Genomic DNA, 23,267 nt, shown 5'->3' with positions numbered 1-23,267 from the left:
GAGTTTTGTTTGTTTGTTGTTGTTTTGGTTATGAGCACGATTTTATCTTGATATGTAACTTACTTTGTATCTATGTTTTGAAAAAGTAGTATACCAGTCACCAGTCATTATTATTATTATATTTTATATAATTTTATCAATTATTTATATTTTTTAAGATGAGATAATACTTTAATTTAATTAATTTATTGCACAGTGGAGAATTTGTTGCCCAACCAATTAAATCCAGCCAGAGCTCCCTGGTATCAGTTCTCCATGTATGAGGGACAGATGATAGTAGCAAAGGTAAACAGCACCACCTAGTGGCAGGCCGACAAATAACCATGTACAGTGCTGATGTTCAAGCTCAAGCTCAAGCTCAAATCCTATTACCTTTCTGGGTCAGACTAAATTAAACCTGTTGTTCTTTTTAAAACTGGAACATGTGTTTATGCATGCATGTGTACACACAGAGCCATGTTGTTTGTGCACAAGCTGTTAATCTGCCAGCGTGCTGCCAAGTGTTGAGTCTGCAGTTTCACACAAAACCCCTGGACCACACCTGTCATGTCTTTCAGATTTCTTTCAAACTGTGTGACTGAGCCCGAGAATGAAGCTCCTGCTTGGCTTGACACTTTTGGTGGCGACACTGAGTGTCTTCAATTCTGCTCTAGCCGATAAGTCCAAGGGCATCTCAGATGACACTTTAAAAGGTGAGTTGGCAGAGCAGGATAACTTCCAGCACTTCTGATGGTATTGTTTAGTTTGTTTTACATATTAGATATTTGTTTTTTATTAGGCTATTAGATGTAAAGTGGTAATGTGAGCTCCATTATATACAGCTTACCCAGATTTCTGCCTCCTCTCTCTCTCTGTCAGAGTTGTCTGTGGATGGCGAGAAGCTCGTGGATGAGGAGGTGAGGAGAGCTCTATATGGGGTGAAGCAGATGAAGGAGGTGCTGTGGAGGAACGAGCAGAAGCATGAACACCTCATGAAGTCTTTGAGACACAGCAGCGATAAGAAGAAAGTAAGATTCACTTCCCTAAGCAAGAAAATAATAATGAAAAAAAAATCAAATTCAGGTAATGATGAAAATATCTAAGTGATCTCATTTCTTCCACTAGGGGGCAGAACAGCTGGCTAAGGAGGTGACAGAGAAGCTGGAGGAGGCAGAGGAGCAGTGCAAAGACTCCCTGCAGTCTGAGTGGGAGGAGTGCAGACCCTGTCTGGAGGATGCATGTAAAAGCTTCTATACCTCCACCTGCCGCAGGGGTTTTGCTACTTTCCACACTAAGGTATAAAAAATGCAGCTACTCCCTGCGGTGCTCTTCTTCTAACCTTCAAACTCCTCCTATAAGGGCCACAGAAATAAAAATGTTACCTTTTTTTCTGCATTACCTTGATATGTTCATGGCTAACAGTAAAAAAGGAAAACATCCTTTTGTGAGGAACCATAACCACATATAACAGTAAAATAAATTTCATGAATTCTGTTTTGAAGGTGGAAAACTTTTTCCAAAGAGTCTCCAGGCGCTTCGGGCCCCGTGAGCCCCGCACGGAGCCAGGGGACATCCTGGTGAACCAGGGCCCCGACAGCACAGACTCCGAGGTCACCCGCATCGAGGACTCCTTCAACCGCCTGGTCAGCAAGGTGGGAACGCTGGTGAGCCGCAGCGTCACCTTGGCGTCCAGCATGAGCGGCAGGCTCGACAAAGTCCTTCAGAGCGCCTTCCTGAACGACTCGGACGTCCCGACAGAAGAAACCACCACGGATCCGTTCTACCCCGGCCGGGACTCAGGCTTCCTGCAGGGCGTGGGGCTAGAGGAGGTGCTGGAATCTTTCTTTGATTTTGGCAAGAGTGTGGCGCAGGAGTTTGGAGCCGTGGTGACTCACGTGTTCGATGACATCCACGATGCAGTGGAGGAAGAGAAGAAAGGTAGTGTGGGGCTAGATGGATTATCTGAGCCACTCAAATCGTCAGATTTATCAACTAGATGAAATACATTAGTATGCTTTACGATACAGAGACGCCATTTTAGTCACTCTTGAACATTTAGATGCAATAATGATCATCTACTCCCCATGTTTCTGTTTGGCGCAGGCAGGAGAAGTTTCCCTCGTTTCCTGCAGAACAGGAAATTGTGCAGAGACCTTCGCAAACAGACATCAGAGTGTTGGCAGCTGCAAAACCAGTGCGAGGCCTGTCAGGGAGCTCTGCTCTCAGGTGAAGCTCTACCATCTTTGCACTTTGTTTTCCGATATCTTCATACAGCAAAGCTCATCTTCCTCCTTGTCCCCACAGAGTGTCCCAGTGTCCGGGATCTGCATGTGGAGCTGGATGAAGTTTCTCAGCTGCTGGATGTTTCCAAAGAGCAGTACGATGAGATCTTGTCTATCGTCCAGCAGCACACGGATGAAACGGTCAACTGGCTCAGCAACATGGCGGCCGAATTCAGCTGGGTTGCTCAGGCTGTGAGCAACGGGAGCACTCCACAAAATATCTTCCGCATCACCATGGTGAGCAGGGACAGAAGGAGGGGTGGTAAAATAAAAATACCCAACCAGGCATAACATTAAAACCACTGACAGGAGAAGTAAATAACATTGACCACATTGACCACCATTGGCACACACACGAAAATGTGTTAAGAACAACTGAAAAACAAACAAACATGAAGAACAGCACAAGGTGTTGACCTGGCCTCCAAATTCACTAGATCCCAAACTGATCAAGTGTCTGTGGGATGATCCACAGAGGCCCCTCCCCTCAACCCATAGGACCCAAAGACCACCCACTAACAACATTCTGATGCTAGATACCACAGGACACCCTCAGAAGGACCATGTCCATTCTCTGATGAGTCCAAACAGTTTGGAGGCACAAGGGAGACCTACACAATATTAGGAAGGTGGACAGGACGTTATGTCCGATCGGTGTATATAAGTGAGAAAGTTTATAACCATGACTTCTCCCTCTCTCCAGGTGGCACCAGAGAGCCACAGCGAACAGAACATGTCTGTGACCGATACCAAGGTAGAGGTGAACATCTTAAACTCTCCCTCATTCATCCTCACTGTTCCCGGTGAGCTGGACCTGCAGGACGACGCCTTCATCCAGTATGTGACACAGGAGGCTCTGGACAAGTACAAGGAGATGGTCAGGTGAGAACTGCAATCGTTTGGGTCAATTTCCAGATTCCATTAAAGAAGGCATAGCATGCTGTCATTAGATACGAGGATAGAGGCAAAGACAACGCTCTTGAACTTTAAATATGCCTTGCATGCCTTAAATGACTCAAATAATGTGTTCTTTCTCTCTTCACAGGTTTGAGGACAAGTAAAACTTCAGTGTCTTTTTGTGCAGAGCTTTAACTGTGAACAGAATTAGATTGTGTATGTAAAGTAGGCATAATCTTGCTGAAACATAATAATCATTGCTCTTCAATGAATGTAAAAAGGAAGTAAATGTACCACTTACCTGTCGTGTCAAAACGGTGAAAATAAATAAAAACTTTTGTCGCCTGTCTCGGAGAATCTTAAAACGTCTCAAGTCCGAATCTTCCCGAGGAACACGAGAACTAAATGAGAGCTTTGGGAAAAACTTTTATTTTTTTTTGTCTGTACAAAAATCATATTAGTTACCATTCTCATTAATTTCATTATTCATGTCTCCACTAGCTCTTTTTTTTTTCCTTTTTCCCCAAGGAACGATCACATACGACGTTCTTGTGAGTGAAGTGAAGCACGGAGAGAAATACAAGAAAGAAAAAAGAAAAAAAAGAAAAGTTCACATCTTTGTGGCTTTCGTACTGAATCGTCTCAAATTTCCCATTGCACACACCTGGAGAGAAAATGGAAGTACCTTTCAGAAGTGAATATTTTATTTATGAAATGGTAAGGTGTTGGTTTTAGTTTGTCTGGTTCTAGTTAAGTCACCCATCACTTCTGGAAATGAGAAGTGGAACTCGACACAAATGCCTAATGGCTTTGTATAGTTGCATTTACAAATGAAGAGATTTAGTTTTCTGAAATCGTAGCGTTGGGTAAAATGTTCCCGTCCAGCAGACCTGAGTGAGGAAGGTTTGTGGGATTTAACCGAGAGGAAATTAAAACAACCGCTCCATGTTCTGTGTGTTATAAACCTGACAGACCCCCGTACCGTCATTACTCTACTGCGACATTCAACTGTGCAGATGTGTGCAACACAAAGAGAAACACGTTTAAGTTGATCAAACAAACAAAAAAATGCAAATTTTCTAAACAGAAATGAACTCGATCTCACTTAAAAATTTCACAGCTGAAATTTTTTAAACATTTATAAAATGTTAATCAGAAAAACAAAAAAAAAAAACGGTCGCACTTGTGAATCGGAAAAATACCTCTTTGTGATTTCAAGTCCCAGATTAAATGAAAGAAAAGAAAAATAATAATATGCCATTCAAGTGACTTTGTTAAAAAGAATCATACAAAAAAAAAAAAATGCCTCTCAATCATCCACCTCATCAAACCTGCTAAAATACATTTTGTTTTTTTTAAATATGTACATCTGCTCTGATCTCCAGGTACATTCGTTCAACCTTTTATTTCCCCCGCCGACGTCCCCCACGCAACTCTCAATCAAAGCTTTACAGTCGCAGCACATACTTGACATTTCAACCACAGTTATCGGTCACTTTAAAACAAAACAAAAAACAAACATCCTGGTCGACCTTACACGTTCAAACCAAACTCATGTACATATAAAAAGATCTGGACTCTAATATCAAAGACTCAAGTTGTAAAATAAAAAGTAGGGAATCGGAGAAGAGGGGGAGGGGGAAATTTATCGTTAAAAAATGTTTAAAAAAGAAGAAGAAAAGCTGTGCATCTGCGAGTTAATATGAGACCTTTTTGATCACAGTGTTGTGGCCAGCCCGTGTGGATTATTCTGATTAGCAGAGTCCCCGGAGCTTAACATACCAGCGCCGATCTGCACACTTGCGACACTTTCCCCCAAAACATTTGGTCCTCGAGGGACAAGCTTCAGTTTTCAGGTATGCCGGTGTCATTGTGAGCTAGTCTGTAAAAATAAAAAAAAATAAAAAAAAAAACTCATCCACTGCAGTTTCAACAAAGCCTCTGCGGCCTCGCTGAACTCCTTCGACGTCCCCCTCTGTTGTTTTTTAATCTCCACTGATGTACCTCGGTGCGCCAGAGTTCGCTCCGTATCGTCCAGACTAAAGGTTGTCTCCCGGCTGGTATTGCGGCTCTGTGGCCGTGAAGTAGTCTTCTAAAAAGGACTGGATGTACTCGAAGGTCGGCCTCTCGTCTGGCTCCTTCTTCCAGCAGTGCCTCATCAGCTCGTGGAGGGATTCGGGGCAGCCCTGAGGGCAGGGCATGCGGTAGCCTCGTTCTACCTGCTCAAGGACCTCTCTGTTCACCATACCTTAAAAAATACAGAGGAACATGGACAGAATTTATACACCACAGTTATCCAAAGTGCTTTAAAACCACAGCAAGCCAGTTGGAAGTTGGGCAATGTGGAGCAATAACACTGTTTGGACAGAAAAGATATGCCGCCGTCTGACATAAATACTAAAATTTTATAAAAGGCGCAGATTTTGAAACACAAACAGCATTGCTTCATCTTCAGGCCTCTTCCTTCTCTACCACAGCGCCAGAGCCGTGGATTCCTTCCTGAGACAGGAAGACAGCGAGGCTGAACCCTGTGACACGGCGCAGAAACAGCTCCACGGGGAGCTCCACTGCAGCTAAAAGAGGTTATGACACAGAGTCACTGGTATGATTGCGGCCGCATCCTCCTACCCCCCTCCCCCTCCTCCCTCCCCCGGCCCCCGCCGTCTCACTGTGGGAGAGTGGGGATCAGATTATCTCATACTCTGAGAGAGGAAAAGACCGAGAACAACTGCTGAGGCCCGGATATGGTGGCAGCGGTATGTCGGATGTTGAGGTGTTAGCATGATTAATGTCTCGGCTCTAATAATATATATAAAAAAAAGTCTGTCACATATCCAAGTGTGTGCAGGCATCTAAATATAGTGGAGCTAAAATAGAAGATGCTTGGTATACCTAACTACAAATGTTCCTACACTGTCAAGCAACATATTAAGGCAAGCACTGAAACAGAGCCACAAAATTAGGGTTTTGAGAAGGGAAACGAGTGGGTTCAACCCCCGCAATCTGCAGCTCTGGAGTGAATTAATTAGAACGATGCGCTGAAACCAAGAAAGGCCACAGGAGCCAGATGGCCCTCCACGAGAGACGGCGGTTAAGAGTCCCATATGGCACGCTCCGTAACCAGTGCCAGTCAAACAGTGGTAACGGTGCACGCAGGCTGCAGTACCGCTCTGACGCAGCAGGGGGCGGAGGCGAGGCAGGCAGCCGGTGAGCAGGGAGGTATAAGCAGGGGTGGTTTCCCACGGACTGATAAATCACTAGACACCTGCGTTGACTCACATCGCCCACACACATTTCTATTCTGATCTGCACGTGTGTGTGGAGTTAAAAGAGGAGCGCTGGACTCACGCAACGTCATCAAGATTATAAGTTAAAACTAAAACATATTGGAAGAAAAAATGCATCAACTGTGAAATTAAAACAAAGACAGAGAGAGATGTGCATTATATTTTTAAAAATTAGATATCTGGTCGTGTGTCCTCCTTACCGGGATATGGGACTCTGCCCTTGGTCACTAGTTCAGTCAGTAGTATACCAAACGACCACACGTCTGATTTGATAGTAAAGCGACCATATAACGCAGCTTCTGGCGCCGTCCACTTGATGGGAAATTTAGCACCTGGGAAAACAGAAAAGAAAACTTGTCAACAAGGGGAAGCGGGGGGCTTGGGAAAAAAAATCTATCATGCCGACGTGATCATTGATTTATCCGTTAAGTTAATCGGTTTAAACATTAAAATGCCAGAAAAGGCTGAAACTAGAAACAGAAACAGCTGTTGTGCTTACAAAAAAACCCAAATACTTTATTGATTATTCAGTAATCGTTTCTGAATATGAGTCACATCGTGGCCTTAATTAACAGAGTATATGAAGAGAGACTGTCAGTGTGTACTTCAGTTCATTTAAGGATCAGCTGTTGGTGCCTAAAGGTAAAAAAACTGGCAGTAGATCTTATAATCTCTGGTTAATCTGCTGCTTGTATTTAGTTTTGGACTCTGTTTCCCAAAAATTCAACATGACACATACAGTGGTAGGCTGTCAGAAGACTATCACATGAGAAATAATAAGCGAGAGGTCGTTTCCTTAAGAGCTACGTTGAAGGTTTAGTTTATGTGTCAAGGGTTCAGAGTGACTGAGTTCCCTATTTATAACCACAGCACACGTCCTCACAAATGCAGACAGCCAAACGTCCCAAACACGCACCTTGTCTGGCGGTGTACTCGTTGTCCTCGATGAGCCGGGCCAGGCCAAAGTCAGCGATCTTACACACCAGGTTATCAGCCACCAGGATGTTGGCGGCCCTCAGGTCCCTGTGGATGTAGTTCATCCTCTCGATGAAGGCCATGCCGTCTGCAATCTGGGGCGGGGTCGGACGGGGGCGGACGGGGAAGGGGTCGAGATATGAAAACATTTAATTGTCAGTTTAGAAAAAAAAAAAACACACTCCATCGATCTTGAGACTTGACCCACAGAAGGAGGAAAAATAAAGCAATATCCGCCGCCGGCTGCGACGATGAGATCAATCGGACTCATCTTAAACCCGACTCTCAGACACCACCTCGCGCTCGCCGGCAACTCCCTCTGAGGCGTCTCTGGGTTTCAGCCAGTGTCAGACCAATTCTCAAACACTCCGCTGAGTGGGGAGAAGAGGGAGCCCGTGAGCGTGGAGGGGCGAATTAAGAGCAGATCACACTCGGTGACTGAACCGGCGAGCTTAAGTGGCCTCTGGTGAGCAGTGTTTAAGTGCTACAGGCAGTTAAGTGGCGGAGAACGAGGGGAGGCACACACACGGTGAGGAGGAAGAGGAAGAGAGGGGAGGGTAGATATTAAATAAATATGGCAGCCACATGGAGAACAATGAGAAACGCTTATTTACAGGGCCCGGATATTTGACTCCCACGCACCTACACACACATAGCTGGAAAGCTGCCCGTGTTGTAGTGTTGCAGGTGTATGATAATCTCCCTCGGATACAGTTAGAGCAGCAGCTGGGCAGGTAAGAGACATAGCGGAGGAGCAGTTAGCCCGTTTTGATCCTACCTGTGAGGCCATGTCCACCAGCTGCGGTAGCTTCAGGTACTTCCCATCTCCCTCCTTCAGAAAGTCCAACAAGCTCCCTGTCAGAGTTTAGAAGAGAAGCACAATCAATACAAAAGTCTGCACAGTGTGTGAACACAACACCAAAACAAAAGGAGCAACGGCCGACACAAAAACAAAATCCACTTAGAAGCAACAAGTTTGTGCGTACACTTTACAACCTTCTTCTACAGGTGCAACTCTCTTTTATGTTGACCTTAAATGGTCACGTCCTAAAAGGTCCAACCGTCTTCAACAGTCGTGTTATTTGCATGAAGAGGTTACACATTCTGAGTATACACTGATCAGGCATAACATTATGACCCCCTTCCTAATATTGCGTACTCATCAGACTCATTAGAGAATGGACATGGGTCTTCTGAGGGTGTCCTGTGTTGTCTGGCAACAAGTGTTGTTAGTCGGGGCCTTTGGGTCCAATGGGCCTCTGTGGATCATCCAACAGATACTTGATCAGTTTGAGATCTAGTGAATTTGGAGGCCAGGTCAACACCTTGTGCTGTTCTTCATGTTTTTTTGAGTTGTTCCTAAAGCGTTTTTGTGTGTGTGCCTGTGTCAGGCTGCATCCTGCTGGGGATGGCTGCTGCCATAAAGGAGTGTCATTGCTATGGGGTGGGGGTGCCTGGTCTGGTCTAGGTGGGTGCTACATGTCTAAGTAACATCCACATGAATGCCAGGTCCAGATGTTTCCCAGCAGAACATCGTATTATCACAAGACGGTCAACATTATTTACTTCTCCTGTCAGTGGTTTTAATGTTATGTCTGATCGGTGTATTAACAGGTTTCTTCTCATGCATAAATATTTTATCAAGAATGCTTCAAGGGTGATGGGGATTATGTTTGAATGGTTCCATTTAAGCCTCTGCATTTGCAATATCAGATCACTTGTAACAAATGTAGTGTTTTTAAAGGTTGTAAACCTGCTCAGGATGCGGTGCAGTGGGAATATGTCGGCAATGGAATAATGATCAACAAGCAGTGGTGAATGACAACACGTGCTGGTTAGTAACATCCGTCGAAGGCTTTATTCAATTCAGTTCAATTCAATTTTATTTATATAGCGTCAATAACAATACAAATTGTCTCAAGACGCTTTACAAAACCCAGCCTGAAACCCCCAGAGCAAACCTGAAGGCGATGGTGGCAAGGAAAAACTCCCTTTTAACAGGAAGAAACCTTGAGCAGAACCCAGCTCATATGGAGGGACCCATCTGCCTAAGGCCAGCCAGGTACAGACAGAAAAAAGTGAACGTCTCACATTTTACAAACGTATTTTTTGCCAAACATCACAGAACGGCATCAGTGACTACTGAGGTTATGGCTGACGTAAACAGAGCTGTGAAAAAAAAATAAATAAATCTGTGACGCAAGGAATCCCACTCCGAGAGCAAAGAGAACATTCCTCAACAAAGTGCAGTGAAGGCAAACAACTTATTCCTTTTATCTCTTGAATAAAACAATGCAAAATTCATCAGTCTATTCAAATACTGTTTCTCTTTTTTCCTCTTTAAAAACAAGACGAATCAAACTGGAGCCAAATTTATTCGAAATATGTGTGAACCTGCGGTTTCACAGTAGCAAATCACTCAAATGTAAATTGCATGAAGCTTCTTTGGAAAAGCTCTGTACAGTGAAGCTCAGACGTCAAAGTGATGTAACAAGAGGCAAGAAACGTTTTTTTGACCGATGGACAACAAAGTACCAACACCTTTATTTGAGGGGCGGCTGGCCTGGGTTCAGCAGGTGCAGCCGTGAGCACAGATTCTGCACTTCAAAAAGAATAGCAGTCCAGGCTGTGTTGCTCTTGCGTTCAGCTTCTGAAACTCTGTATTTTATTTTCAAGTACATCTACGTGATTTCTAGTTTGGGGGATTTCAGGCCTCGTTCCTCACCTTTTCCCATATACTCGGTGACGATATAGATGGGTTCCTCAGACACCACGGCATAGAGTGGCACCAGTTTGTCATGCCTTAGCTTCTTCATGATCTGAGCCTCCTGCAGGAAAGCCTCCGGAGACATGGTGCCCGGCTTCAGGGTCTTGATCGCCACCTTAGTCGTGCCGTTCCATGTGCCTGAATAAAAAAAAAAAATCAAATGTATTGAAATGTATTAGGACGGCGGAGATAGTTCATCAAGATATTTCTTCTATTGACACACACACACTGTAATATTAAAAACACTAACGCACACATTTGACCCCTTTTAAGTGATTAAATAAATCAATCCAGGAATCAGGCGTCATGCCGCTGATCTCTGGCAGTGTTCCCGCATGTGAAGAGCAGCTCATGAGAGAAAGAACATGACAGCTTAGATAATCAGCCACTTCCTGGTTGAGAGCCACTTACTCACGCCCTGTTTACATACAATGAGCTGAGGCAGGAGATCCACTGCTTCCGTCATGAGGCTGACCTTCATGAATGAATCATACTGAACAAACTCTACACACACACATGCGCACACACGCAGGCTGAAGGACAAACTAGGACAGTGATTATATCAGATAATACTAACATGGGGTGGTGGCAGCAGAGCAGAGTAAATGAGGGCAATGGCTAAAACAAGCACGAGCAGAGCAGATTTTCAGCAAGAAAAAGTTGCTGCTGAGCAATCATGGACAAGGGAGAACACAGAGAGAGGGATTCCTGGGATTGCACAGAGGAGGCTGGCAGGTCGAGGCTTGCTGCAGGCCAGGCTGTAATGAAAGACTGAGTGATGAAAGAAGAGAGTCGTGTTTGCTGAAAGGCCCCCCGACTATCGCATGCGGGCCAGAGACATGAAGCGTAGGAAGTGACCTGTGATTAGTGGGCTCTGTGTGTGTGTCCGTTCTTGTACAGCTATCTTTCTGAGGACCAGTTTGAATTTTACACCATCGGAGTGATGTTATTTGTGCCAAGTGAGGACAGTTTGACCGGTCCACACTTCCGAATTTCGTCGAAATTTTGCCGAACACGAGTCTGTATTGCCGAACCTCCCCAGTCAACCTTACGGATTCTTTACTGATCCAAGACAATCAATTTGAAAATTACAGCAACGGAGAAGCAGCTGGAAATACTAAAGCGGAAACACGCTACTGCCAAGTGGACCAATCACAGCTCTTGCTCTCTGCGTTGCTGTGGTGCGTAGTTACATTTCTGGGGAGGTGCACATCAGGCTCTGCGTAGGGTCTGTAATAACTTGACGCAGAAGTCTAAACTGGCACTTAGTTGAGATGATAAGAGTAAGGGGCTAGATAATGCATCACGTCAATGAATGTCCTCACATAGATAGATAGCCATACAAATATGTACGCAAGTTCTTGTGCCGCTATCTTTCTGAGGACCATTACTGAGTTTTACACCATCGGAGTGAGGACATTTGTGCTAAGTGAGGACATTTTGGCCGGTCCTCACTTTCTTTACCAGGCTGTTTGTGGGTTAAGACTTGATTTTAGGGTAAAGGTTACAATTAGGTTATGGTTAGGGTTAGACACTTAGTTGTGATGGTTAAGGTTAGGGTAAGGGGCTAAGGCAGCTCTTCCCAAACTTTTATGTCCCAGCCGGGTCGATGCACCCCCAATCCCTCACACCTTAAATAAAAAAATTAAAAAAAAAAAGCAACAAGGTTTTTTATAGCCATATTAAAGGCGGCATGTTTAATCATGCTCAAATGACCAGAACGCCACATATAACAAAATTACCACGATCACAACAATGCACTCTCGCATTTGAATTAAGCCGTTACACACAAGCTTCCACTTTTAAGAGCAAAGAGGACGGATGACAGGCTCAGGCTCAGAGGCAGAAAGCAGATAAGTTGAGGGAAATGTTATAATATTTTCAGCCCGCGTTAAACAAAAATTGCAGCAACTTTTAATGACCGTGGAGCGAACACAACCCTGTCCTCATAACACGGCGGTTATGGAAATAAAATCAGAACGCCAGTAATTTGAATTAAATTGCGATAAAGTTGCACACGACCCGCAACATAAATAACAAAGAGCATAGGCTCAGGAACAGATAAAAAAAAAAAAAGAGAGAGGATCCGTGTGAGGATTTTCAAGCGCAGGTGGCTCAGCCTGCAGCGAGAGAGAGAAAGAAAGAGAGAGGGAGGGAGAAACAGGGAGGGGGGATGTGTGAGTATTCCCGGTATACTCACTCACTCAGGCCACAAGCTAGGTGCGCATATAGAGTGTGTAGAAGAAGATAACTTCTTCTCCACCATTACATTTTTCATCCCATGCACCCCCTAGAGGCAGCTTGTGCATTAGTTAGTTCACATTAGTTATTAATAATATACAATGTTGTTGACAAAGGAAATACTGCATGTTTGATAAATACCCAGAGTATCCTGTTAGGACAGATCCCGAGGACGGTCGGCTAGTTCTACTAATTAAAGTTCCTGTTTGCAAGTGTACCAGCAACATCGGTCTTCACAAGTTCTGCTGACAGATTTGACACCATAATAAATAAGCCAGTTAGGTGTGTCAGGAGAAGAATTTCATGGCAAAAGTCTTCTTCTGTTTACGTTTTTGGTTTGAATAAATGTGCTTGGACAAGAACTCAAACCTCTTCGAGGTCCGCTCACACCGACATTTTTCATCAGGCATCCGTTTCACACCTTCTATTTATATTGTAATTAACTCTGTATAAGGAAGGGTTCTAGGTTTTGCCAAGAGTTACATGAAAAACACAGATTTCCCTGTTGTATTTGTGTACTAAATATGAAGATAAATCTAGCATCGGCACTGGTTCACCTGGCATGTTTTCCAAAACCACCTACCAGCTCATTTAAATGTAATAAATGCCACATTTTGCTTGCTAATGGAAACACAACTCTCTGCAGTAAAGTACTGAAGCGCCACGACGGGCACCACTAATTCCCAAGTTGCCATGTGAATGAATTTGCCACTTTCTAGTGTGAATGGGCACAATGAAAATATCCATAATAACAAAAACACTTGTGAGGAGCAGACTCCACGGCCCCAGGGTTCATTCAAAATCCACTGACACACACACTCGTGCTTCGGGGGGGGGGGGGGGGAGTCTCTTACCCATCCAGACTTCTCCAAAGCAGCCCTGTCCCAGTTTGACCTCGAGTCGGAGGGACTCTCGCGGGATTTCCCAGGCGTCCTTAGCGAGTCCCTGAGTCTGAGGCTTCACCGTGGGACACACAGTCGTCAGCCTGTAGCACAGACCGTCCGCATGTTCTGGAGAGGATGGGAAAAAAAAAACAGAATGAGCTTTAAGTTGGAGCTTGTTAGTGATCAGCCTACTAATTCACTCCCACCAGCCTGCTGAACATAAGCACCCAGTATCTGAGTGGTGTTACATGCAAACACATTCCTGGCAGTGGGCAGGCAGCAAACTACAATCAAACCACAATGAAACAAGAAATGGTTCATTCATGACTTTCAGCCTCCCACCACACAGAATAACGCTCTATTCTCAATGCGCTTATCAGAAATAATCTGACTTTATGGTATGATCACAATAATGCTATGCTAAATAGGTATGTGCTAAAACTATTTATTTTCAGCAACAAAAAAAAAAGATGAAGACCAAAGTAATGTTTATGGTCAAGAAGCCTTTTCAGACACTGTCTCATTAAATTAAGTTCGGCACATAGAATGGGAGAAATGGTGGAAAACCAGCCTGTTGTATTCAAGATGTTACGATCTTTCTTCTGCACGACTTCTGACTTATTATTGATTTCTGCCTGGAGATCAAATGCTACACTTAGAGGGATAAGAAGAAGCACCGAGCTTTGAATCTACCAGTCATCAATTATAGACAACAGAGCACTGAGTGGACAGCATGAGTTATATTGGTGCAAGAAGGGCAAACGCTAAAAGACGTCGTGTTTTTCGCAGTATTTTTGCAAAGTTCTTGACAAACACTTTGCCCCGCATGCATGTGTTTACACGGTTTACGTGTTGCAAACGCTTTCTCATGACAGACCATGTAGGAATTTTTTATTTATTTAAGGAACAGCTGCTTGCTTAACAATATTGTGCAGATTATAGAAGCTTAAGAAACGAAACAGTTTTTGTATTCACGCCTCTTTTGGCTTAAGTCGCACACACGGCTTCGCTTTTTTTATTTCATTTGGAGGGAATTTGTCGAGATTACCAGGCTGTGACCGTGTCGGCAAGAGCTCTGCTTGTAATGCATTTACAATTGAGAAAAAAGGAAAAGGCCCCTCTAATACGCAATACATATTCAACGCATATCCGGCAACAGATCTGCGGCTGAATAATGCATGACCCGCTGTGAACGCAGGGTTCTTCCCGCAGAAATACAACGTGAAGAAGGCAGCAGAGGCGACTTGTGATGTTTTCCAAAAGACAAGAACCCCCTACTGTGACTATTACAAACCCAGACAGCATGAATCTGAAAGAAAAATAACCAACTTGCTGTGGGCTGGAGTATACGCCAAGGTGTAAACAACAATTTGTCTAAACGCTACCTACATAGGAACATGACGTGTGCGTGGGTCCTGCGGACGGGCTGCATACCTGTGTAGTGTTTCACCAGCTTCTGTAGCGTGTCAAATTGGGCTCGTGTGGTGATGTAATAGCCACCGCTGTCCAGCTTGCGGATCTTGTAGTGTTTGACGTTATCTCCCTTCATGTCATCCCAGTCCCGGATAGACAGACTGTATGCGCCTTTAAAAGAAAAGGTCATCAAGTTAGATGTGTTTAACAGTGTAGACAATTCTCCAAGGAGAATTAACGTTACAACAAATCAACAAACTAAAACTATGAGCCACTAGGGTTCAAAATACAAGAGATTTGTTGGGAGGTGGGAGGCAACTTGGGTCACTTTTGTCTATGTGTATAACTCATAATTGAGGGCCAAAATAGCAGGGCCTGGAAAAAACTTGAGTCTTGGCAGGTCAGCCACTACGTGCTCTGAGCTTGTTTGTTTTTTATTATATAAGTGTTTCCACTTTTCATGTTAATCTAGGAGGTCTTCAACAACCTGGGTGAGAAACTGTGGGTTCACAGAAGTTATTAATGAACAGTTTATCCCCCGGGGAGCATGTTTGAGCCAAATGTCACCAAGTGTTTTTCAGCTTTGACTCAAATCTCAGCCTCAAGACGACGCTACAGGAAAAGTGGGGAGATCCCCACAGTGATTAATCCTCTGGAGACCATGAATATACAAATATACGACATTTTATGGCAATCCATCTGAAAAAATGTTGATGGGATAACGAAGATTTCCGCTGATATCGCCATGTAGTATAACCTCATAGCTCATTGAAGAAGGACTGCAGACCTCGTAAATGTGAAAACATTAAAACCACCTTTTTTTCTTTAAGCTAACTTTTATTTGAATTTATTTTCTCAAATAAATCGCCTCACCTTTGGTCGTCTCGCTCTCTCGTGCCAAGAAGGTGCCCCGCTGGTTCCCTGGAAGCAACAAGAGACGCTCTGCATCTTTGCGGCCCATTTTACCAAAGTACCATCTGCCAAAATGGAGAGAGTTAAACAGTCAGAGGCAGGAGGAGCATATTGTTGGACATCTGGATGTTCTGTATAACCTTTTGTGGGAGGAAATGTGTTGACACTGAACACCAGGCATTTGATGTGCTTCTTTCACAGAGTCAAATAAATACCGTAAAATCTTATTTAGGTAAATATGAAGTGGCCCAGCCTTTTAAACTATTATTACAGTTTATCATTAACTTTGTTCCAGGAAGTAGGTCCTTGGCTCATTCTGTGACATGTAATAGCTCCATAAAAACGTTAGTCACAATAAATAAGTGAAGCTCGCGGCTGCAAACAGTCTGTTCTCCCTTGAAAAAAACAAAACAAAACGCAGTCTATTTTGAGAAAACCTGACAAGTTCAGTCGTGTTACAACCGAGCTGAATTGTGACACCTCAAAGGCATTTTCTTTAGCCGACTAATTTGGAGGGAAAAAAAAAAGAAGCCCTGCAAGCTGTCAATAACAGGTACTCGCTTTTTTTTTTTATACTTAAGACAAAGTTAATTGGCTGTTTTACTGTGTTTTTCCCCATCATTAGAGAGAAACCAGGCCACAGCGGTGCAGCTCAGTCCCTTAACGTTTCTGTCACACCGGAATAACAGCAGTGAGAAAGACAGCAGCTCTCAGCGACAATACAGCGCTCCATTGTTTAGTCAGCCAAGTGTAAATGATGAGTTAGTCACGACGTGTGTCCGCCCAGCAGCAACGTTTCTTCTTAATCAGAGAAGAACTGACAGAGCAGGGTGAGGAACGGTTACAAAAACCAGGAAGAGAAAATAAAAGTGAAAGAAGGCAGCAACACGTTTGACAAGTTAATGATCTGAATTCTCACTCTTCAGCCTGTATGGAGTCGGCCGGAGCCACGTAGTTACTGGGGATGTAACCTTTCTGTCCCGTGTTGATGGAGCGCGCCTCCCACCAGTCGCCTTCCCTGAGGACAGAAGTCAATTACAAATCAGACGCAAGAAGCTTGACTGAAAAATACACCTGGTCCAAAATAAAGCCTGATGGTATAAAAGATATAAAAGCACAAAAGATACAAAGGGAACAAGGTCATATCCAGCGTCACTCAAACACGTCATCATATTGAAGGTAGGCGTGAGTGTGTGAAACCACCTTTGTACAAACGCAGCTCCCACCAGTTTCTCACATTTGAGATGTTCCCTTCCAAACTTATTAATTTGCTTCTGGAGTTGTTCAAGGCCAACAGAAGTAAACTTCAGGATATTTCAGGTACACTTTCACCAAAGTAAAACTTTGAGTGGGCTTTTTAACGACACATCACCAGTTAGAAGCCACTGGTTTAAAGTCTGAACAAAGCAGTAGTCAATAAGCCTAATGTACACCGATGAGGCATATCATTATGACCACCTTCCTAATATTGTGTAGGTCTCACTTGTGCCTCCAAAACAGTTGTGACTCATCAGAGAATGGACATGGGCCTTCTGAGGGTGTCCTGTGGTGTCCGGCAGCAGAATGTTGTTAGTGGGGGTCCTTTGGGTCCCCCACTAACATCATCATCATCATCATCATCATCCCACAGATACTTGATCAGTTTGGGATCTAGTGAATTTGGAGGCCAGATCAACACCTTGTGCCGTTCTTCATGTTTTTTTAGTTGTTCCTAAACCCATTTTTGTGTGTGTGTCTGTGTCAGGCTGCATCCTGCTGGGGATGGCTGCTGCCATCAAGGAGTATCATTGCTATGGGGTGGGGGTGTCTGGTCTGGTCTACAAATCAAATCAAAAACTCAGCTTTTTCGACTGCATTAATACACTGAAACTGAATCTGTGGGCATGGAATCTATCGTGTCTATGTGCTCTGCCTGGGAATCCCACAGCTTTGTTTCTGTCACAAACACCTGTGTGTCACCGACAGTCGCTTAAAATATCTGCTGTAACATTTTACGAATGCCAGGATGCGAGTCATCGAAAGGTCCAAAAATTTTCCTAGCAGAACATGGTGTTGTCACAAGATGGTCAATGTTATTTACTTCCCCTGTCTGTGGTCATAATTTTGTGGCTGATTGGTGTATGTGTTTTCATGTAAAACACAATCAGCTGTCATATAATGTAGAAAGGGTACAGTAAGTTAAGTGCATTATTTATTTTTTCAAGAAATGTTGTGAAGTATAATCTCTTGTAGTAAAGATGTAAATGTACCTATTTCATTACATCATGCACGTCAAGGCATTCGTAGATTTGTATGAATACCTGATGCAGCGTGAGAGCAATAACTGACCAAGTGCACTTAAAATGCACTCTATCTCAATATTTTTTAAATGTTAAAATTCTGCATTCACGTGCAGCTACAGCTCCTGGTATGTGTGACAGCATATGTGGAATATGTAAGAGAGACGAGGGAAGTAACGTTTTAAAAGCAGATGGCGTTTTGGCCTCTGCAAAAGCAATGAAGGCAGTGGTCGGATGTGGTGAATGAGGAGAACAACTTGGCACTCTGCCCGTTCTCACACATGTGTGATAAAGACGGGTCTGTGGCAGCAAGGTAGTCGAGAACGAACAAACTAAATGTGCTTCCTCTAATAACTGATATTTATTTTCTCACAAATATGGAGTAATAGTGCAAAAATGTGGACTGAGTTTGACCTCATAGAGGCATATCATCAGTGTACCTATCATCAGCCGTTTCATTTAAATCTGGTTACTTATGTTCATATTTTATTATGTCAATTGTTCAGAGTATGTTTTACACTGTAACCCAAATTTGAGTGCCCAAAATAAAAGCACGATCAGTGGCCGGAGGAAAGCGATGGCAACTAAACAGATGGCCCATTAGAGGAATCCATTAACCCAGACAGATCTCAGCCTTAATATCAGGCCTGAATAAAAAGAGGGATTAAACACACACACACGCAACCGTGTACGCACAAATCCACCCAGCAGGCTGTCAGAGCAAAAAGCAAATGTACTCACGTGTTGTTGATAATCTGAAAGCGATCCCCTTTTTTGAAGGACAGATCGTCCGACGTCCTCGCCTCGTAGTCGTACAGAGCCACGAAGAACGTGACGCCACCTTGAAGACGGAGGGACGGAGCGTTAGGTGTGCAGAGCTCTAATCAAGTCATTTGTTTAATCTTTAATCACACTGGACAACAAATGGCACCAACAGCCTTCAGCTTTCAAATAAAGACAAGTTGTTATTAACTTAAAATAAACTGATCAGACATAACATTATGACCGCCTTCCTAATATTGTAGGTCTCCCTTGTGCCTCTAAAACAGTTGTGACTCATCAGAGAATGGACATGGTCCTTCTGAGGGTGTCCTGTGGTGTCTGGCAACACAATGTTGTTAGTGGGGGCCTTTGGGTCCCCCAGTAACAACATCATCCCATGGATACTTGATCAGTTTGGGATCTAGTGGATTTGGAGACCACCTTGTGCTGTTCTTCATGATTTTTTGAGTTCTTCCTAAGCTGTTTTTGTGTGTGTCTGTGTCAGGCTGCATCCTGCTGGGGATGGCTGGTCTGGTCTAGGTGGGTTCTACATGTCTAAGTAACATCCACATGAATGCCAGGTCCAAAGGTTTCCCAGCAGAACATGGAACACTCACAAGATGGTCAATCTTAGTTACTTCTTCTGTCAGTGGTTTTAATGTTGTGACTGATCGGTGTAAGTGCTACACTTCAAACAGGGCCTCTATCTTAATTAACAGCTCAATAAAAATTCTTCATTAATATCACAGATCACAACTACTTTCTTTTTTGTTTATCAGTTTTCTTTTGGAATACCCCACTTCCTGTGCCTCGGAGCAGGTCTAAAAATACCAACAGCTCTCGTTATTTTTAAGAAGGGAGACAGAATATCCCCTCCACAGTTCTCAAACTCGGTGGCGGCATCCCTTCAAATCAAACGGACGTCGCTTAATCTTGTATACGTGTAATGAAACGGCGGGTGACAGAGTGCAGAGGGACCAACAAGGACCGTGATGTGTTTATCTCGTGGAGGAAATTGAGTGGGCAGGATTAGATCTACTGCAGCTCCTCGGGCCAGATTACCTTCCCTGAGAGAGCGAGGAATTGACTGAGAAATAAAAGAGAAATGTGTGGTTTTGCGTGCAAGTGTTGGTGTGTGTGTGTGCCGTTGGAGTAAACTCTTCACTGGGCATGTGCACCGATCCGATCCGCGATGATCCTAATGTCGCAGAGAGTCATTTTCATCACAGACACGTAGTTAATCAAAAAGTTCAAACTATTGTTGGAGATGAAAACTTTCAACGTGTGTAAATAAAGCCGCCGAATTCTCTACATATTATTTTTTTTCCCTCTCAGGAAAAAGGCCATGCCTGCTGCATTGCGCCCCATATCATAGACCTATTTTGGGTTTCGGTTCTGCCTTTGCGTCTCGTTCCAAATGTCTGATTTGCATAACATCTGCTGCTCATAATGTCCTCCGCATAGCAAATGTCCAGCGGAGTTTATTCTAAAGTTGTTTTGCACATTATGTCAACAGAATGCAAAGTTGAAAAATGGCAGAGGGAAATAATTGTGACGGCTTCATTCGGGTGCGCAATTTAGTTAAACAGATTTACTGCTTTCATTTTGGTTTTTAATTAAAACCAACAAAACTTTTGAGAAGCAGGGTTTATGCATATATTTGAATACAAACATATGCAGAAACACACGCAAATAGGCAGACTGACGACACGAATCCACAAACTGACCTGTGATGACGCCGGGGAAGGGGCTGCTCACGGCCACCGACGTGTACGAGGTGGACGCTCCACCGAAGGGCGTCATAACCGAAGACGCCCCGCCAAAGGGCGTGAGGCCAGCGGCGGGGCTGTTGTAGCTGTTGTTGGATGGCTTCATAGCGGGTGAGTGACCCATCAGGGTGGGGTCGGGCCCGTAGTGGCCCGGGTGTGTGTGGCCCGGCGTGGCATTCGAGTTGTCGGTCCGGTACTTCGGCGACGAGCCCTTGTCCTCTTTACTCTTGACACAACCCATCGTCAAGCCTGCAGGGAAGAGAAATATTTGAGGATCAGATTACAGTGTGAGCCTGCGTTTGCCTGGGGTAAGACATATATAGTGTTTTCTGTCAGAATGGGAAACAATGAGGTGATCACCGTGGAAAACACATGTGTCAGCATTTATTAATGGATAAAGGAACTGGAATTTATTATGCAAAGGGCATTTCTGATACTATTCTTTGTAATGAGGCTGAATTTCAGTTTGTACATCACAAATGGAGAGGAACATTGAGACTGTTCAGACTAGCAGCAATCATTCTGGTGGGTTTCAACACAGCCCTACTCTCCAAAGACTGCAAGCCAAGCCGAGTGACCTCACATGACTTCACAAGTCTCGACAAAAGCCTCGTCAAGCCAGCACAGCCAGAAACTGTTACAGCCAACCCTCTCCGGTGATCACACCAAGGGCCTGTTCAGACCTTGCTTCCGATCTGGGTGATCTGATCACGTGAAAGACAGGTGTGAACGCCCCCCCAGGACGCGTTGAGATCAGATTTGAGAGATCTGATCTCTGACCACACTTGGAAGTGGTCGCATGTGTCCACATTCCTTTGGTAGTGTGAACGCAATGCGTCCTGAGGCGCATTAAAGACCGCCTATACTCAACAGAGCTGCTCCTGCGTCAAACACACAGCCACTATTATAAAGTGTTCATTGACAGCCTTTTAAAATATAAAAGTTACCCAACTAAAAAAGTAAGAATTAACAAATGAAAGTATTTAATGTGACCACACAATGTCTTTATTTCCCTTTATTACCAGAGATTGCGGTGCGTATGGAAACTTCAAAGGTTGGAGTTGTAATCTGAGTTTAGTGCAGGTCTAACTAATGTCAAACGGCGGAGATCAATAAATAATAACTTAACATACGTGCCCACGTCATGATGCGCACACATAAAACAGCTCTGTTGTCGGCTCCGGAGCAGCGGTAGGGATCCATTAGAGACAGTAGCCATTACAATATTCTACTGCTCTGGAGACGTATGTTAATGTCAGGTCTGAACACACGTACCTAAAGCTGGGCTAAACTTGCGATCGGATAGCCCAGATCTTAATGTAAACTCTGAAAAGGTCCTACATGAACATAAAAGGGGGTGGGGGAGGGGCAGCCCTTTGGCGTTAAGAGCTTGTGCTCATATCACTCCTGAGATTACTGATACGTAAGACCCAGTGAGTCAGAGTGTGTGTATGCGGCTTTCAAGAATTTGAGGACTAACAAATTCTACATAAACAGAAAAGATGGGAAACAGTATTATTTTGGCTTAAGTGTTAAGTTTCCAGAACAGCACATCCTCAAGGATTCATTTTGCCATTGCATTTGCTTTTGGTTGACAACTGTGAACATGTAAGTCTACCCATCTTCACTGAAAGATTCCCATATCGATTCATAAATTCCTTGGGATTGATTTTACTTTTTTTTTTTTGAATATATGACATTTCCTGCATCCTCGTGTTAGAAATCACACATCACTGTCTCGGAGACCGCTCAATGAGGTTAGTCCACGTTTGAGGGAGATCTAAAACCTGTGGATTTAAATAGTGTGATAACTGAGAGGAGGTAGCGGTAAGAAAGCGTGGAAATACCACAAATCTCTGAAACCAATGACAACATTATCTCGGAATGAAGCGATTTTGAACTTCACTGAAAATGAAAGTCAGCACTGATACTCAGCTCGAATGCCTCCACCTGACGGCAGCATATACGGAGGTGTGTCCCAGTCCACCTTCTGAGATAAGCCCACTTAGGTCACTGTGACGTCCTCACAAACAGAGTAACACACAAGCGCATTCCTTTGTCGGGTGTACGAGGTTGTGTGTCCTCACAAGCAGAGGGCATCCTCCGCAGATTCTGCTCCGTTTACTCATCTTTCTACCACCTAAAGCCTCTTTGTCAAATTGTTTTTGTGTGGGTGCGTTCCACGTGTGTGTCTGCATGTGTGTGTGTGCGCGAAATAAAACAGGCTGCCACTGCACATCAGATCAACGCTCTGCTCCAGGACTGCTCCGCTTTCGATGACTCATATCCCGGCATTTGTAAAATGTTACGGCAGAGATTTTAAGTGGCTGCCAGTGACACACAGGTATTTGTAAAAGAAACAGAGTTGTGGGATTCTCAGGCAAAATACATGACACGATGGATTTTATAGTGTCAGTACACTGAGTGTAAAATAAACTGGAATGAAAATGTACTAATGCAAAAGCTGAGTTTTTGATTTGTAAGGTAAACTGATGATCCTCAACATTAAAACCCCCGACAGGTGAAGTAATAATAACTAAGTAATAATAGTTGACCATCTTGTGACAATTCAATGTTCTGCTGGGAAACTTTTGGATCTGGCATTCGTGTGGATGTTAGACATGTAGCACCCACCTAGACCAGACCAGACCAGACACCCCCACCCCATAGCAATGACACTTGATGGCAGCAGCCATCCCCAGCAGGATGCAGCCTGACACAGTTTAGGAACAACTCAAAAAAACATGGAGAACATGAACAGCACAAGGTGTTGACCTGGCTTCTAAATTCACTAGATCCCAAACTAATCAAGCATCTGTG

The 23,267-nt window shown here is 43.9% G+C and overlaps 2 protein-coding genes across 2 annotated transcripts in view; one reads left to right on the top strand and one right to left on the bottom strand.

Moving 5' to 3' along the window:
• Positions 1-436: 436 nt before the first annotated feature.
• Positions 437-3,399, top strand: clul1 (clusterin-like 1 (retinal)). The gene is made up of 7 exons (XM_084547374.1): positions 437-692; positions 859-1,007; positions 1,105-1,275; positions 1,482-1,920; positions 2,083-2,205; positions 2,284-2,498; positions 2,965-3,399. The coding sequence occupies exons 1-7, from the start codon at positions 590-592 to the stop codon at positions 3,145-3,147; spliced, it is 1,383 nt and encodes a 460-aa protein (XP_084403500.1). The 5' UTR covers positions 437-589; the 3' UTR covers positions 3,148-3,399.
• Positions 3,400-3,549: 150 nt separating this feature from the next.
• yes1 (YES proto-oncogene 1, Src family tyrosine kinase) overlaps positions 3,550-23,267 on the bottom strand; it is a 29,643-nt gene continuing 9,925 nt past the window's right edge. The window contains exons 2-12 of the mRNA XM_084546185.1: positions 20,406-20,696; positions 18,658-18,757; positions 16,557-16,655; positions 15,599-15,702; positions 14,747-14,896; positions 13,283-13,438; positions 10,146-10,325; positions 8,199-8,275; positions 7,362-7,515; positions 6,646-6,777; positions 3,550-5,406 (exon numbers count right to left, since the gene is read on the bottom strand). Coding sequence (XP_084402311.1) covers positions 5,198-5,406; positions 6,646-6,777; positions 7,362-7,515; positions 8,199-8,275; positions 10,146-10,325; positions 13,283-13,438; positions 14,747-14,896; positions 15,599-15,702; positions 16,557-16,655; positions 18,658-18,757; positions 20,406-20,688 — 1,644 coding nt within the window. The 5' untranslated portion in view covers positions 20,689-20,696 and the 3' untranslated portion in view covers positions 3,550-5,197. The remainder of the gene's footprint in view (positions 5,407-6,645; positions 6,778-7,361; positions 7,516-8,198; positions 8,276-10,145; positions 10,326-13,282; positions 13,439-14,746; positions 14,897-15,598; positions 15,703-16,556; positions 16,656-18,657; positions 18,758-20,405; positions 20,697-23,267) is intronic.

Source organism: Chelon labrosus, assembly GCF_963514085.1.
Source record: "Chelon labrosus genome assembly, chromosome: 6".
NCBI classification, from domain to species: Eukaryota; Metazoa; Chordata; class Actinopteri; order Mugiliformes; family Mugilidae; genus Chelon; species Chelon labrosus.
This window is presented reverse-complemented; position numbering and strand designations above follow the sequence as displayed.